At 46.9% G+C, this 13,673-nt stretch overlaps 2 protein-coding genes across 2 annotated transcripts in view; one reads left to right on the top strand and one right to left on the bottom strand.

Moving 5' to 3' along the window:
- The window catches only part of HEATR4 (HEAT repeat containing 4), a 45,551-nt gene that overhangs the window by 6,800 nt on the left and 25,078 nt on the right, over nucleotides 1-13,673 (bottom strand). Inside the window, exons 11-16 of the mRNA XM_059182876.1 lie at nucleotides 12,843-13,023; nucleotides 12,211-12,280; nucleotides 11,192-11,381; nucleotides 9,391-9,469; nucleotides 8,277-8,436; nucleotides 6,809-6,867 (exon numbers count right to left, since the gene is read on the bottom strand). Of these exons, the coding sequence (XP_059038859.1) occupies nucleotides 6,809-6,867; nucleotides 8,277-8,436; nucleotides 9,391-9,469; nucleotides 11,192-11,381; nucleotides 12,211-12,280; nucleotides 12,843-13,023 (739 nt within the window). The remainder of the gene's footprint in view (nucleotides 1-6,808; nucleotides 6,868-8,276; nucleotides 8,437-9,390; nucleotides 9,470-11,191; nucleotides 11,382-12,210; nucleotides 12,281-12,842; nucleotides 13,024-13,673) is intronic.
- RIOX1 (ribosomal oxygenase 1) lies at nucleotides 4,645-7,161 on the top strand. The gene has a single exon (XM_059182877.1). The coding sequence runs from the start codon at nucleotides 4,718-4,720 to the stop codon at nucleotides 6,659-6,661; it is 1,944 nt and encodes a 647-aa protein (XP_059038860.1). The 5' UTR covers nucleotides 4,645-4,717; the 3' UTR covers nucleotides 6,662-7,161.

Here is a 13,673-nt window from a genome sequence, read left to right as displayed (position 1 = left end):
GAAATTAATTGAACCTGAAGAGGGGGTTGTGAGAATCTCACAACCCTGTTTGATTTGTAGTCAAATTGGACAGAACGTGAGGGTAACCTGAGACCTACTACTTGTAACTGGCATCTGAAGTAGGGTAGGAACAATCTTGTGGGCCTAAGCCTTACTTAACCTGTGGAATCAGAATCTAATCACTATCTCCAGGTAGATAGTGTTAGAATTTAGTTAAATTATAAGACCCCCACCCCAGCTGGTGCTGCAGAGAATTGCTTGTTGTGGGGGAGAAACCTTCATGTAGTTGGTGACCAGCAGTGTCAGAAGTGAAGTGTTGTGAATGTTCCGTAGGCGAAGTGTAAAGGAGACAAGACAGACAGACATGGGAGAAGGAAAGAATGGGTTTTTCCTTATACAAGAGGGGAAAACAGGTTTTTCTAATACATCACCCTCTTGCTATTGAGACAGGGAAACTGAAAGGACCCCATGGGGGAAAAGAAAAAAAGCTAGTTTCGTTCTTGGCTCCTTTTCCTGCTTCTCTTCTCATTAGGACCTGTACTCCTACCCTGCACCACAGCTTCTAGTACAAATAATGTATGCCCTCCTTGTAAGGGCAAGGAGTTAGTGATTTCTTTGGAGCCCCCCAGCACATGACCAGAGGGGTGGTCATGTACATTTTTCAAGACCCCTGACTCCAGACACCAAGACCCCTAGCTCCAGGGCATTAGTGACTTATTAGGAAGACGACCTGAGCACTCGTCTTTGTTTTGACCAGTTCCTGCATACCCGACCCATACACCAGACTACTGTCCTCAATAAAAACTCCAGACCCTGAGAAAAGACAAGACTTCTTCTTTCCTTTCCAAGTCTCCTGGACTCTCTGTCTGAACCTGCACTCTCTCTGTCTTCAATACACTTTGCTCTCACTTCCTGCTGGTCCAGTGTGAAGCCAAGGACCCTCCTGGCTGGTTCTGAGGACCCCCTCTAGGTCCAAAGACCCAGACAGCTGGTGTCATTACGGGCTAAAGTATGTCCCCCTCCTTCCCAAATGTTGAAGTCCTAATCCCCAGAATCTATTTGGAGAGAGTAAAGTGTACCTTAGTCCAATATGACCGGTGTCCTCATAAAAGAAGAGGAAATTTGGACACAGATTTTTACAGAGGAGAAATGGTGTGAAAATAGGGAGAAGATAGCTTTCTACCAAGACAAGGGGCCAGCTCTCAGAAACCAACTCTGCCAATACCTCAATCTCACACTTTCATTCTCCGCAGCTGTAAGAAAATACATTTTTGTTTATGCCAACAAACTATCGCTTCTCGGCCTTTTGGCTAAGATCAAGTGTTTATGCCAACAAGTCCGTGGTATTTTGTTATGACAGCCCTAGCAAATTCTTATACCCTCCCAGTGTATTTGAATTTTAGATAAAGAATGAGTGAAAAAATCAATGACTGATCCAAAGGAATAACTATCTAGCAATGGGTTTTGGCAGGGGAGATAATTTGGGGCATTTTCCTAAGAGGTTTCAGATCATTCTATGTAAGCTTAAACATGGAGTTGGCTTTATTTAACTTAATTTCTATAGCAGCTTCTCTGATGAACAAGTACTGATTTCTATAATCTTAATGTCAGTTTCCTTTTATTTATGTATTTATTTATTTATTTAAAGATTTTTATTTATTTATTTGACAGAGATCACAAGTAAGCAGAGAGGCAGGCAGAGAGAGAGGAGGAAGCGGGCTCCCTGCTGAGCAGAGAGCACCATGTGGGGCTCGATCCCAGGACCCTGGGATCATGACCTGAGCCGAAGGCAGAGGCTTTAACCCACTAAGCCACCCAGGTGCCCCTCCTTTGATTTATTTAAAGGGGAATTCTGTTGATTCAAAAAAACCAGAAGAGCAAGACAGGCAATGATTCAAGATCATGAAAATGAGATGAGCTTGGGAAAGTGAAGTTTGTTGCATAGAAAACAGTATTTCTGGGGCACCTGGATGGCTCAGTGGGTTAAAGCCTCTGCCTTAGGCTCAGGTCATGATTCCAGGGTCCTGGGATCCAGCCCTGCATCAGGCTCTCTGCTCAGCATGGAGCCTACTTCCCCTTCCTCTCTCTCTGCCTGCCTCTCTGCCTACTTGTGATCTCTGTCAAATAAATAAATAAAATCTTAAAAAAAAAAAAAAAAGAACTTTACTCCATGTCACTCAATTGTGTTTCTGGAGATGGTTGTTAATATCTGCTCTTACAGTGAGAACTAAGTAGCACCACAGGAAAAGTGATGAAATTTAAAATAAGTCAGGCTCCAAAGATGCCTCTCGGTCACAAGGGAATCTCAAAGACAGATAGCAACAACATCCTTTGAGGAAATCACAAAATGTTGAAAAAAGAAAAAGATGAAGTTACAGAAAGGACTGGGAGGAGGAGATGTTTGTACAGGATGTGGAAAAGATACATTTACAGCCGTCTTCTAGCAGCCTTTATACCCTAGCTTTGTGAGCCAAGGAACACAGCTCTTCCCCCTAGTTCACTGCAGAATGTGTCCCTGCTGATTTACTTAAATTTCTACAAACATACGCAAAAATCTTAACCCCCCCCCCATTCTGAGGTCCTCCAAACCAGGCTAGAGGCACACATACCACCTTATAGGGCTTTGCTCCATAATAATAAATTATTATCACTAAGCTATCATTTTTTTAAGCGTTTAGCTCTGCAGCAGATCCTGTGCTAAGTGCCTTACATGCATTATTTTATCCTCCCAACAACTCAATGAAATAGGTTCAATTATTATTCCCATTTTACAGATGAGATTACTGAGACCTGAGAGAGTAACCTGACTCAGCTAATGCCACAGATAATGAGTGAGCAGGAACCAGAAGTCCTCTCCTTGAAATCCCACCATCCTTGAAAGAGTTTACAGTTTAGGAAGGAAAATGACAAGTACATAATACACAAATACAAGGTGCAAAGTGCTAAGTTCACGTGAAAGGGTCAAGGACAGCATTTAGGGGAAGCAGCGTGAGTAAAGGTATGGCGAACAGGCAAGGAACAGCAAATAGTTGAACTTCTAGAAGTAGAGCTTAGGGGAGTTGTGAGTGATAAAGCTGTAACATTTCATGACTTCAGACTCTAGCTAAGGAGCTTGGATTTCTTGATTAAGTACAAGATGAATTTCTGAGTGGGGCACTGGCAAATCTGGGGCCACAACTTCAGAAAACTAATGTTGTTGCTACCTGTGTTACAAACTGGTATAGGGAGAGATCAAAGTTAGAGACCAGTTTGGAGACTACTTATAATCGACCAAGGTTTCTTGGTCTCAGAACAAGTGACAGTTTGGGTAAGGTAATTATCTGGTGGGGGAAGGTGTCCATTGCACTGTAGGTGTTTAACAGCATCTCTGGTCTCTACCCCTGCATATTTTAACAATCTACCCCCACCCCCAGCGTTTCCTGGGAGGCAAAACCACCCCAGTTGAAGACCACTGTAATAGACTATATTACAGTCATAAATTTAAAAGGGAGAGTGTGACACATGTGCAGGGGTAAAACCTAAAAGCTTTGGCAAGGGTTCAGATAAGGAATTTGACTGAAGAGGATGGAAGGATCAAACAGATGCAGTCCAACATACTCCTAATTGTTTGCAACGCTGTACACTCTTCAGAAGGGCAATTTGGTAAACCCTTTTGGAGGGAGTTTGGAAAAACCTACCAACAATTACAAAAGCTCTCTTGCCCTTTGACCCAGCAATTCCATTCCTGGAAATGTATCTCAAATGATTCAAATGAAGACATAATCTTCATGAACGAAGCAACAATATTTACAGGGAATAGTGACTGTGGTGCTATTCTCAACAACTGCACCCTCTTGCCTACCACATTTTATAGTCCCTGTTAAACGAGAGGCTCAGAACTAAGAGGTCAATTTAGGATTCAGGGAAGGTGTGATAGAAGATTCTGAGGCGAGAAGCCCAAGCTAATGCAACAAAACCCCACATGGGCGGAAAGGGCAGATATCAAGAACGTAAGTAGAAGAGCTCATAACTTCTTTCCCACATCACAGAGAGGCCAATGACTGACATTCTGTATATCCTTGCATTCTTTTTTTTTTTTTTTAAAGGTAGGCTCCACCCCCAGCGTGGGGCTTGAACTCACAGCCCTGAGATCAAGGACCACATGCTCTACACTACCGACTAAGCCAGCCAGGGACTCCCCCCACCCCCAAAAGGCTGAGATTTTTGTACTGGTCAAAGGAAGGAAGGAAATTAGGGAGTCAGCGGCGTCATCTGCTGAGAAAGAAGAGCCGGTGGAACCGAGGCGTGAACTTTGCCTGAGGAATCTCGATCTTTGCCCAAGGACATTCTGTGAAAATAAGAATTGTGTGCTTTCCTGTGCAAAGTTGCTAGGGAGCACGCTGCTCAGAAATGAGGACGTCCTGGGAACACTCCAGGACACAGAGATTAAAGAAGGAAAGAAGAGTTAATAAAGAAGACAACGTTCTTTCTCCCGGAGTCCCCAGCAGTTTGGTTTTTAAATTGCCCAGCAAATGTGGAGCCCTTACAAATTCGCGAGGGACACCGCTACTCCGGTGAGAAGCCGGGTACTGCCCGCAGGGCGAGCGGGAGGCGCCGGGTGAGAGAATGGGAGGCGTGGCCAGCCGGGAGGCCGCGCCCCCTTCCCAGCGTGCCTCGCAGCGGCTCTCCGCGAGATCCTTTCCACCCAGGCCAGCCGGCCTCGGAAGGGGTTCCCGCCATGGACGGGCTCCGGGCCAGCACCGGGCTGCTGAGGCGCGGGAGGTTGAGACGCCGGCGCCAGTCGCAGCCACACAGCGGGTCGGTGCTGGCCCTGCCCCTAAGGCCCAGGAAGATCCGAAGGCAGCTAAGGAGAAGCGTGGCATCCCGCATGGCCGCACTGAGGGCCCAGACGCTGCCCAGCGAGGACTCGGAGGACTCGAGGGTGGAGTCGGCGGTAGACGATCAGGGGGACCCGCTGCCTGGTGGGACGGCGGCCATCCCCGATGCGGCCCGGCGAGAACCGTATGGCCACCTGGGGCCTGCAGAGCTGCTGGAGGCCTCGCCCGCGGCTCGCTCCCTCCAAACCCCTCGCTCCCTGGCGGAGGGGCAAACCCCGCCCGCCCGCCTGGTGGAGGCGCCCGCCCTGCCCGCGCGCCTGGTGCCGGCTTCCGCGCCGCCCGCGCGCGTGGTGGAAACCTCGGCCCTGCTGTGCAGTGCCCAGCATTTGGCGGCCGCCCCGCCGTCCGCAGCCCCCGCCACGCTGTCCGGGCCACAGGTGGACAGCACGGGCGGGGAGCTGGCCTGGGACTCCCCGCTGCAGCGCGTCCTGGCCGAGCTGAACCGCATCCCCAGCAGCCGGCGGCGGGCGGCGCGCCTCTTCGAGTGGCTCATCTCGCCCATGCCGCCGGACCACTTCTACCGGCGCCTGTGGGAGCGGGAGGCGGTGCTGGTGCGGCGGCAGGACCCCGCCTACTACCAGGGGCTTTTCTCCACCGCAGACCTGGACTCCATGCTGCGCCACGAGGACGTGCAGTTCGGGCAGCACCTGGACGCTGCTCGCTATGTGAACGGGCGGCGCGAGACCCTGAACCCGCCCGGCCGCGCGCTGCCCGCCGCAGCCTGGTCCCTGTACCAGGCCGGCTGCTCCCTGCGCCTCCTCTGCCCGCAGGCCTTCTCGACCACCGTGTGGCAGTTCTTGGCTGTGCTCCAGGAGCAGTTTGGCAGCATGGCAGGCTCCAACATTTACCTCACGCCCCCCAACTCGCAGGGCTTTGCCCCTCACTACGACGACATCGAGGCTTTTGTGCTGCAGCTGGAAGGTAGGAAGCTCTGGCGCGTCTACCGCCCCCGGGTCCCGACGGAGGAGCTGGCGCTGACCTCCAGCCCCAACTTCAGCCAGGACGACCTCGGGGAGCCGGTGCTGCAGACCGTGCTGGAACCTGGAGATTTGCTCTATTTTCCTCGGGGCTTCATCCACCAAGCTGAATGCCAGGATGGAGTCCACTCCCTGCACCTCACCTTGTCCACGTACCAGCGCAATACCTGGGGCGACTTCCTGGAGGCCGTACTGCCTCTGGCAGTGCAAGCTGCCATGGAAGAAAATGTAGAGTTCCGAAGGGGTCTCCCGCGAGACTTCATGGATTACATGGGGGCCCAGCACTCGGATTCTAAGGATCCACGAAGAACGGCTTTCATGGAGAAGGTGCGAGTCCTGGTTGCCCGCTTGGGACACTTTGCCCCTGTCGATGCTGTGGCTGACCAGCGAGCCAAAGACTTCATCCACGACTCTCTGCCCCCTGTGCTGACTGATAGGGAGAGGGCGCTCAGTGTTTACGGGCTCCCAATTCGCTGGGAGGCTGGCGAACCTGTGAACGTGGGGGCCCAGTTGACAACAGAAACGGAGGTGCACATGCTTCAGGATGGGATAGCCCGGCTGGTGGGGGAGGGAGGCCATTTGTTTCTCTATTACACAGTGGAGAACTCCCGTGTTTATCATCTGGAGGAGCCCAAGTGCTTGGAGATATACCCTCAGCAAGCTGATGCCATGGAACTCTTGCTCCGCTCCTACCCAGAGTTTGTGAGAGTAGGGGACCTGCCCTGTGACACTGTGGAGGACCAGCTTTCCTTGGCGACCATGTTATATGACAAGGGGCTGCTGCTCACCAAGATGCCTCTAACCTGAACTGGTTCCTGGTTGATTGCTGGAAGCAAGACAGTGGTGATTCTCTCTTAACCACCATTACCACCTTTTTTGCGGGGGCTGGGAGAGGTTGGAGGGGGGACTCAGGTACTTTGAGAACCGTTTACCTTTAGGACTGCTTACATTTACCTTTAAGACTGCTTTAATGTCACAAATTTCAGACGGTTTTCTAGGAATCAACACTTCACCTAGGCACAAAAGTAAAAGCAGACGTTGGAGGTGGCAAAAAGGAGCTCTTGCTGCAGAAGTAACTTTGATCCTGATCATTTCAGAACACCAGCCTCATCGTCACCCCCAGGCCTCAGTGTGCTGTGTCATTCTTCTTGAGACATTAGCTATTTTTTATTTGGAATTTGCACCCTTCATTTGAGTTCTCTTTCCTCAGTTTGCGGGGAGGGTTGGGGCTAGTATCCTGTTTGTGACCGTGAGTTTGTGTGAATGTTAGAAAAGTTATTAAAGTGCCAAAGACTGTTTCCAGATTATTTTTTTTAAAGACTAGATTATTATGTGACGTGGTTTGAAGGAACTGGGTTGGGGGAGATAGGGAAAATCTGTAATGGCTGAGATGAAAGGTAACTTGGGATGGTTGTAGGACTGGGGCAATTCTGTAACTTGAGGGGTAATTTATTTTAATCATGCTACTTGAGCCCCAAACAGCACAATCCTACTGGAAAAGTTAAGAGTGAACTGTGTTTTTGCTCAGTGCTTGCTAGCATCAGTAGCTGGCATTGCTCCCAAAGGGGCAGCATTGTCACCTACTTGTGCCTCAGTCAATCATCTGGTAGCAAGCTGGCCATGAAGGAAGGCTGGTGTTCCAGTTACTTTCCACTCTCATTTTTTTTTCTGGCAGTTGGAAGAATCTTCCCCAAACCTGGCAAGTGAATATTCTTATGGTTGGTGGAAGAGAGCCTGGTGTACCAGAGCGAGCCCTGGACTTGGAACCAGAAGACCTGGGTTTGGGGTGGTGGCTGGTAGGCAGCCGACTGAATGATCTGAGGCTACTGCTACACCTGGGCACAGATTTTGTAAGTACATTTTGGTACAGCTTGGTATCTGCACTTCATTTAGGTTGTGTCTGGAACTTTAAGATCGTATCACCGTAACTGACAGGTGCAGTTACATAAGGTTGAGAACTTTATGAAGTTTTTTGTTTTTTTTTTTTAATGGATGTACATAAAGTGAGAGCTCTCTCCAACCCCACTTTCCAGAGGTAACTGCTATTAAAAGTTAAACTTACAAGGCTTTGTTTGGATGCTTAATCAAATGTAACAGTAGTTTTTGTTCTGTTTCCCAACCTCTCGTTTTTTTTTTTTTTTTTACCTAACTTTTAAATCCGTTCAATTAGAACTACCTCATTCTTTTTTCTTTTCTTTTCTTTTCTCTTCTTTTTTTTTTAAGGGACAAAACAGCAAATAATAAAAGCCAGGGAGCAGGCAGGAAAAAAATAAAAGGACTGAGAGGATGGTGGCCAAAAATGAAAGGTAGCAGCTTTCCTGACTCATCCTACAGGGCTAGAAACTAAACTCCCCAGATGTCCAGATCCCAGAAGAGGCTTTTAAAGGAGTCAAGGTGTACAACTCACCCTGTGGAAACCTACCGTGAAAAGTTTCTTGTAGAAAAGTATGGAGTTTGAGTGGTTTTTGCCCCTCCTTGGGTTGCAAGTAAACACGTTTTGTTTCTTCCTTCATTTTTCCTATGACCCTCTCCATCTTGAATATTTTCTGGGTCAGCAAATCCTTTTGGCTTAGTGTTTGAATCTAGATCAGAAGAAATGATGTTGAAAAAAATAACTATTAGGCTGCAAATAATCAAAAACCATTAATAAAGTAACTTATTGCATTGTGCTTATTGGTATTAGGTGGTACAGTCCCTCAGCATTCTTCTGATATTTGTTGCACATTTTTTAGACCTGTGAATGAAAAATCTATTTTAGCTTTTTGGGCATGATGAAAGGAACATGCTAAGAAATGCTTGGTTGGTGTGAAGCTGGTTTTGTGAATTACATGAAGAAAGACTCTTACATTTTTAAAGTCTTTGTCCCTCTCTTTCTTCAACTCATCTAACAACTTTGAAAAATTAGAACTACCTGTTCAGCTAGAGCACCCCTTTGGCAAAACCCCAGTTTAGGGATTAAGGAAAGTTAAAAATCAAGGGTGCTAGCTCCTGTCACTCTTCCTTCTCTAGGTCTACTTGTAAAAAAGAACAACGTGGGTTTAGTTGATGGCAGAGAGAAAATGGGAAGGGAAGGAAGAATAAGTATTTCAGAACCAATAGCCCATTTCGAGGGTTACTTGATAGGGCTGTAGGATTATTGTTTTTACTTTGTCTTTATTAGGATTTTAAAAGTTTTTTTGTTTTTGTTTTTTTCGACACTCACACACACACACACAGAGATCACAAGTAAGCAGAGCAGCAGGCAGAGAGAGAGTGGGGAAAGCAGACTCCCCACCAAGCAGAGAGCCCGAAGTGGGGCTCGATCCCAGGACCCCGAAATCATGACCCAAGTCGAAGGCAGAGGCTTAACCCACTGAGTCACCCAGGTGCCCCTTTACTAGGATTTTATAATCTGATTTTTGCATAAATGTTTTGTATCTTCAGAAAATATAGTACCTGTGTGGTTGTAGAAAGTATTTCTGTGATGGAGAAAAGGGTCTGAGGAACTCTGAGAGTTCTGAATTTTCTCTTGAAAACATAGCTTGCACTTAACTTACCCTGTTCCTGATCTTCTGAAGCATTTCTTGGTTTCCTACATTTTCTAAGTTGAGTATCTTCATTGCCTGATGAATTTCCCTGAAAGATAAAAGGAACTTCTTAGATCATTCTTACCCCTTTTTTTTTTTTTAAAGATTTTATTTATTTATTTGACAGAGATCACAAGTAGGCAGAGAGAGAGGAAGGGAAGCAGGCTCCCTGCTGAGCAGAGAGCCTGACGAGGGGCTCAATCCCAGGACCCTGGGATCATGACCTGGGCCGAAGGCAGAGGCTTAACCTGCTGAGCCATCCAGGTGCCCCCATTCTTATCCTTTTTTTATTAAATTTAGAAAGTTGGGGTTGGAAGGGCAGAGGGAGAGGGAGAAGGAGAGAGAATTCTAAGCAGGCTCCATACCTAGCACAGAGCCTGACCCAGGGATTGACCTCACTACCCTGAGATTGTGACCCGAACTGAAATCAAGAGTCAGATGCTTAACCAGCTGAGCCACCCAGGTGCCCCAGATTGTTCTTACTCTTTTTTTTTTTTCTTCTTTAAAGATTTATTTACTTTTTGAGAGAGAGAGAAAAGGCGAGCTGGGGGTGGGGCAGGGGGGTGGCCACAAAGGGAGAAGCTGACTCCTCACTGAGCAGAGAGCCTGATGTGGGACTCGATCCCAGGACCCCAGGATCATGACCTGAGCCAAAAGGTGCCACCCAGGTGCCCAGATTGTTCTTACTCTTTTTTTTTTTTTTTAAGAGTTTATTTATTTTTTGTGTGTGTGTGTGAGAGAGAGAGAGAGACAGCAAGCTTGAGTGGTGGGGGGAGAGGGGCAGAGGGAGAAGCAGACTCCTCATTGAGCAGGGAGCCCAATGCAGGACTCAATCCCAGGACCCCAGGATTATGACCTGAGCCAAAGGCAGATACTTAACTGACTGAGCCACCCACGTGCCCAGATTGTTCTTACTCATTTAAAAAAAAAAAAAGGGTGGAAAATAGAGAAGTAGGAATCAAGAATCCTAAATTCCAATCCTAACTGTGGTTTTGCTTAGCTTTATCTGCAAAAATGGTATGTTTAGCTTATAAGGATGTTGTATAGTTTTGTTTTGTTTTTTAAAGGATTTTATGTATTTATTTGACAGAGAGAAATCACAAGCAGACAGAGAGCCAGGCAGAGAGAGAAAGAGGGAAGCAGGCTCCCTGCTGAGCAGAGAGCCCGATGCGGGACTCTATCCCAGAACCCTGAGATCATGACCTGAGCCGAAGGCAGCGGCTTAACCCACTGAGCCACCCAGGCACCCCTGTTGTGTAGTTTTTAAGGCTATATATTGGAAGATACTAATGGTACCATTTATTGAACACTCATGGTGGATACGTTACATATCATTTCTTTAATCATCACCACAGACCCATAAGGTAGATGATTATTTGCATTTGATATCTGAAAAAATGAGCTCAGAATGTTTAAGTAACTTACCCATGTTTACGTAACTAGTGTATGCCTGAGCTGGGATTCAAATTCTGTTCTTTTTAACTCTAAAGCCTGTCATCACGGTAGGCACTTGAAAAATGTTAGCTGAATAAATGAATTATTTAAAGCCACCTGGGATAGAGAATAGCTACATGCATGATATGACCTGACTTCCCATTTAATTTAGGCTAGTTTTTCTGTTACCCACTTAAGTGGGTGGGTGAATGGCACAAGTGAGCCTGTGCTTTTACAGCCATTAGTCACCCTGGAAAGGCAGGGATGTATTCTGTTAACAAGGACGGGAGAGTCGGCAGTACAAGAGGTCATGGCAGGAATCAGGTTTAGAGCTTACTTTAGAACAGCCTCATGGTTCTCTAGGAGCAGCACATCTAGGAACGTGTCCCTGACCCGGTCCCCTTGAAGATCGAGGGCTAGGATGCTACGGCAAGCTTCTAGTCGTACACCTGGTGACTCTTCATAATGGATGGCCCAGAGCAGGAGGTCTGTCAGCTGGGGACTCACTTGGCCAATGTGACCCAAAGCTGCAGAGATTAGAGGGCAGCAAGTTCCACTGTCACTTAAGATGGAGTTGGCTATATTCTAACATCCAGAAATGGCCTTATTAACAAATAACAGCAATAATATGTAGATAGCAGCCTGCTAAATTAAGTATTGCAAATATTGAACTATTTTGTTAGTACCTTCTTTTTTGGATGACAGTTAATTATCATTAGAATTTTAGGGATGGGTTAGAGTAGGACGTCTCAGAAGGATTCCTGTGGGGATGAGGAGGGAGGTCCTATCCCATCCTTGCCCATTAGGATGTGAGACTATACTAATTATTTATGTAGGGATGAGATATGGGGCAGATAACTCCGAAGACTAACCTAGTCCAGGCAATACAATGGGGAAAGGAGACACAATTATTTAACAGGTTTACCTAAAGCAAAGATAGTCAACAAGAGAAGGAATGCCAAAAATCCTTAAAAAGAAACTCTAGGAAAGTTTGACGGCAGGGTTTTAAGTTGCCAGCAGTCTTTTGAATCTGGTCTTTTACAGAGTCCTGTAGTTGAAAACTCCAGAGCAAGTGTATCCAATTGTGGATACCTACTTAGAACTTATTACTAATTCTGTTGGTGGGGACTGTCTTGTTAGCCCTTCTTCTTAACAGGTTTGACATAAACCTAGACACAGGATCCTTAGTGAGAATTAAAAAGAAAATAATCTTCAATTTCTCAGGCAAGAACTTCTGAGAAGGTGTATCCATCTCTACCCCTATAGTCTACTCCCTTCCTAGAAAGAGTCTGGGAATTTATACCAGCACCTGGGAAGGTGTTTGAGGTTGAGAAGCTGGGGCTACTCCCATACTACCTTGAATGGCAAATGCCTTGATTTTCCAGTAAGGATCCCTCTGTACCAGATTCAAAAGGCAGTCGAGGACCTGGGATGAATAAAAGAGCAATGTTGAGTGGAGAGGATCAGAACAAGAATGAACCAGAGACAGGGACCCGTCTTACCTCTGAAATGTGCTATCACTGAAAAATGGGCTTCTATCACTTCTAGTGACGAACGAGCCAGAAGCTGAAGTACTAGCCTGCACACATGGTGTATTAGCCGAATTATCTCCTGTCTAGATTGACTGTCCTCAGCCCACAGTTCTCTGGTTATACAGGCTTCTTTAGAACACCTGCAATCAGATTTTCCCCTAATAACTAGGGATTATAATTATAACTCCATTCACTGGAGTTGATCCTAAAGCCTGTAACTGAGGTGAGAACAGGATTCAAGGATGTGCTCTCGAGTTAAATCTGGGCTAGCTGGGAGTGGAAAAGGGTCCTAACTGACTCCTCGATGTGGCCCGTCTACCCCCTCACCTTCCTGGTTCTGATCTTTCATGTGGGGTGTCCACAGAACGGTACGTGCAGTATTCCCAACAAGGGAAGCCCAGGGTGATGCCCTCTTTAGGTTAATCAGGTGAATGGCGATGTATTTCTCTGACTCACCATCTTATCTCGGATCTGCAGGGCGCCTGCTGCCAAACAGGCTGCCCGCCGAACTGCCATGAAGTTGTCGGAGAAGCAGTTCAGGAAGCTTGGGAGAAGCCTGGCAGTCATGAGCTGGAGCCCACCAATCAGGGAGAGAGCTTCCACACGCTCCTGGAAATTTCCTTGACTCAGCTTGACTCTGGAAGGCACAAGTGCTTTTATTTTGCCTCCTTGAACTTTTGGCATTCCCACCACCACCACTACGAATGTCCTCAAGATAAAAACCCAACCTCTGTCAGCTCTCCATTATCCATTCCCACCTTTTCCTAGTCAGCCTTACGCCAGGAGGTTAAGTTTCACGGGGGAGAGATCTCAACTGTCTTAATTCAACCCCTATTAGTAGCATGTGCTGGGCACTAAACTATATTGAATGGCTCAGTGAAGGAAACTTCCACACGTGTCCCTATTGCTCAGTCAAGTTCTCTTCACTGTCCTCCCCTGTGCCACCTTCATTTTTATATTCGGATTTGGCTCCCAGCCTGGAATGTCTTTCCTTCTCTCTGCCTATGTAGTCTGATCCATCCTCCATGAAAGTTGACCTTACGAAGCATTTGTGTATCTTGCCTGTATAATCAGAATCGTGTCATACCTTTGAACTCTCAAACACCCAAAACGGTGCTTAACACCTAATGGGCACTCTGATTCTTTCCTTAGCCACATTGTTAGTGTCTATAGGAACTGGTAACTTTTTATTTTTAAAACAATCCTGCAGTGGGACCCAGTACGATGCTGAACATACGAAGCAGCTCAACAGATGCCAGCTGGCCGGATCCCCGAACACTAACGAAC

This window comes from Mustela lutreola, chromosome 7 (assembly GCF_030435805.1).
Source record: "Mustela lutreola isolate mMusLut2 chromosome 7, mMusLut2.pri, whole genome shotgun sequence".
Classification (NCBI taxonomy): Eukaryota; Metazoa; Chordata; class Mammalia; order Carnivora; family Mustelidae; genus Mustela; species Mustela lutreola.
This window is presented reverse-complemented; position numbering and strand designations above follow the sequence as displayed.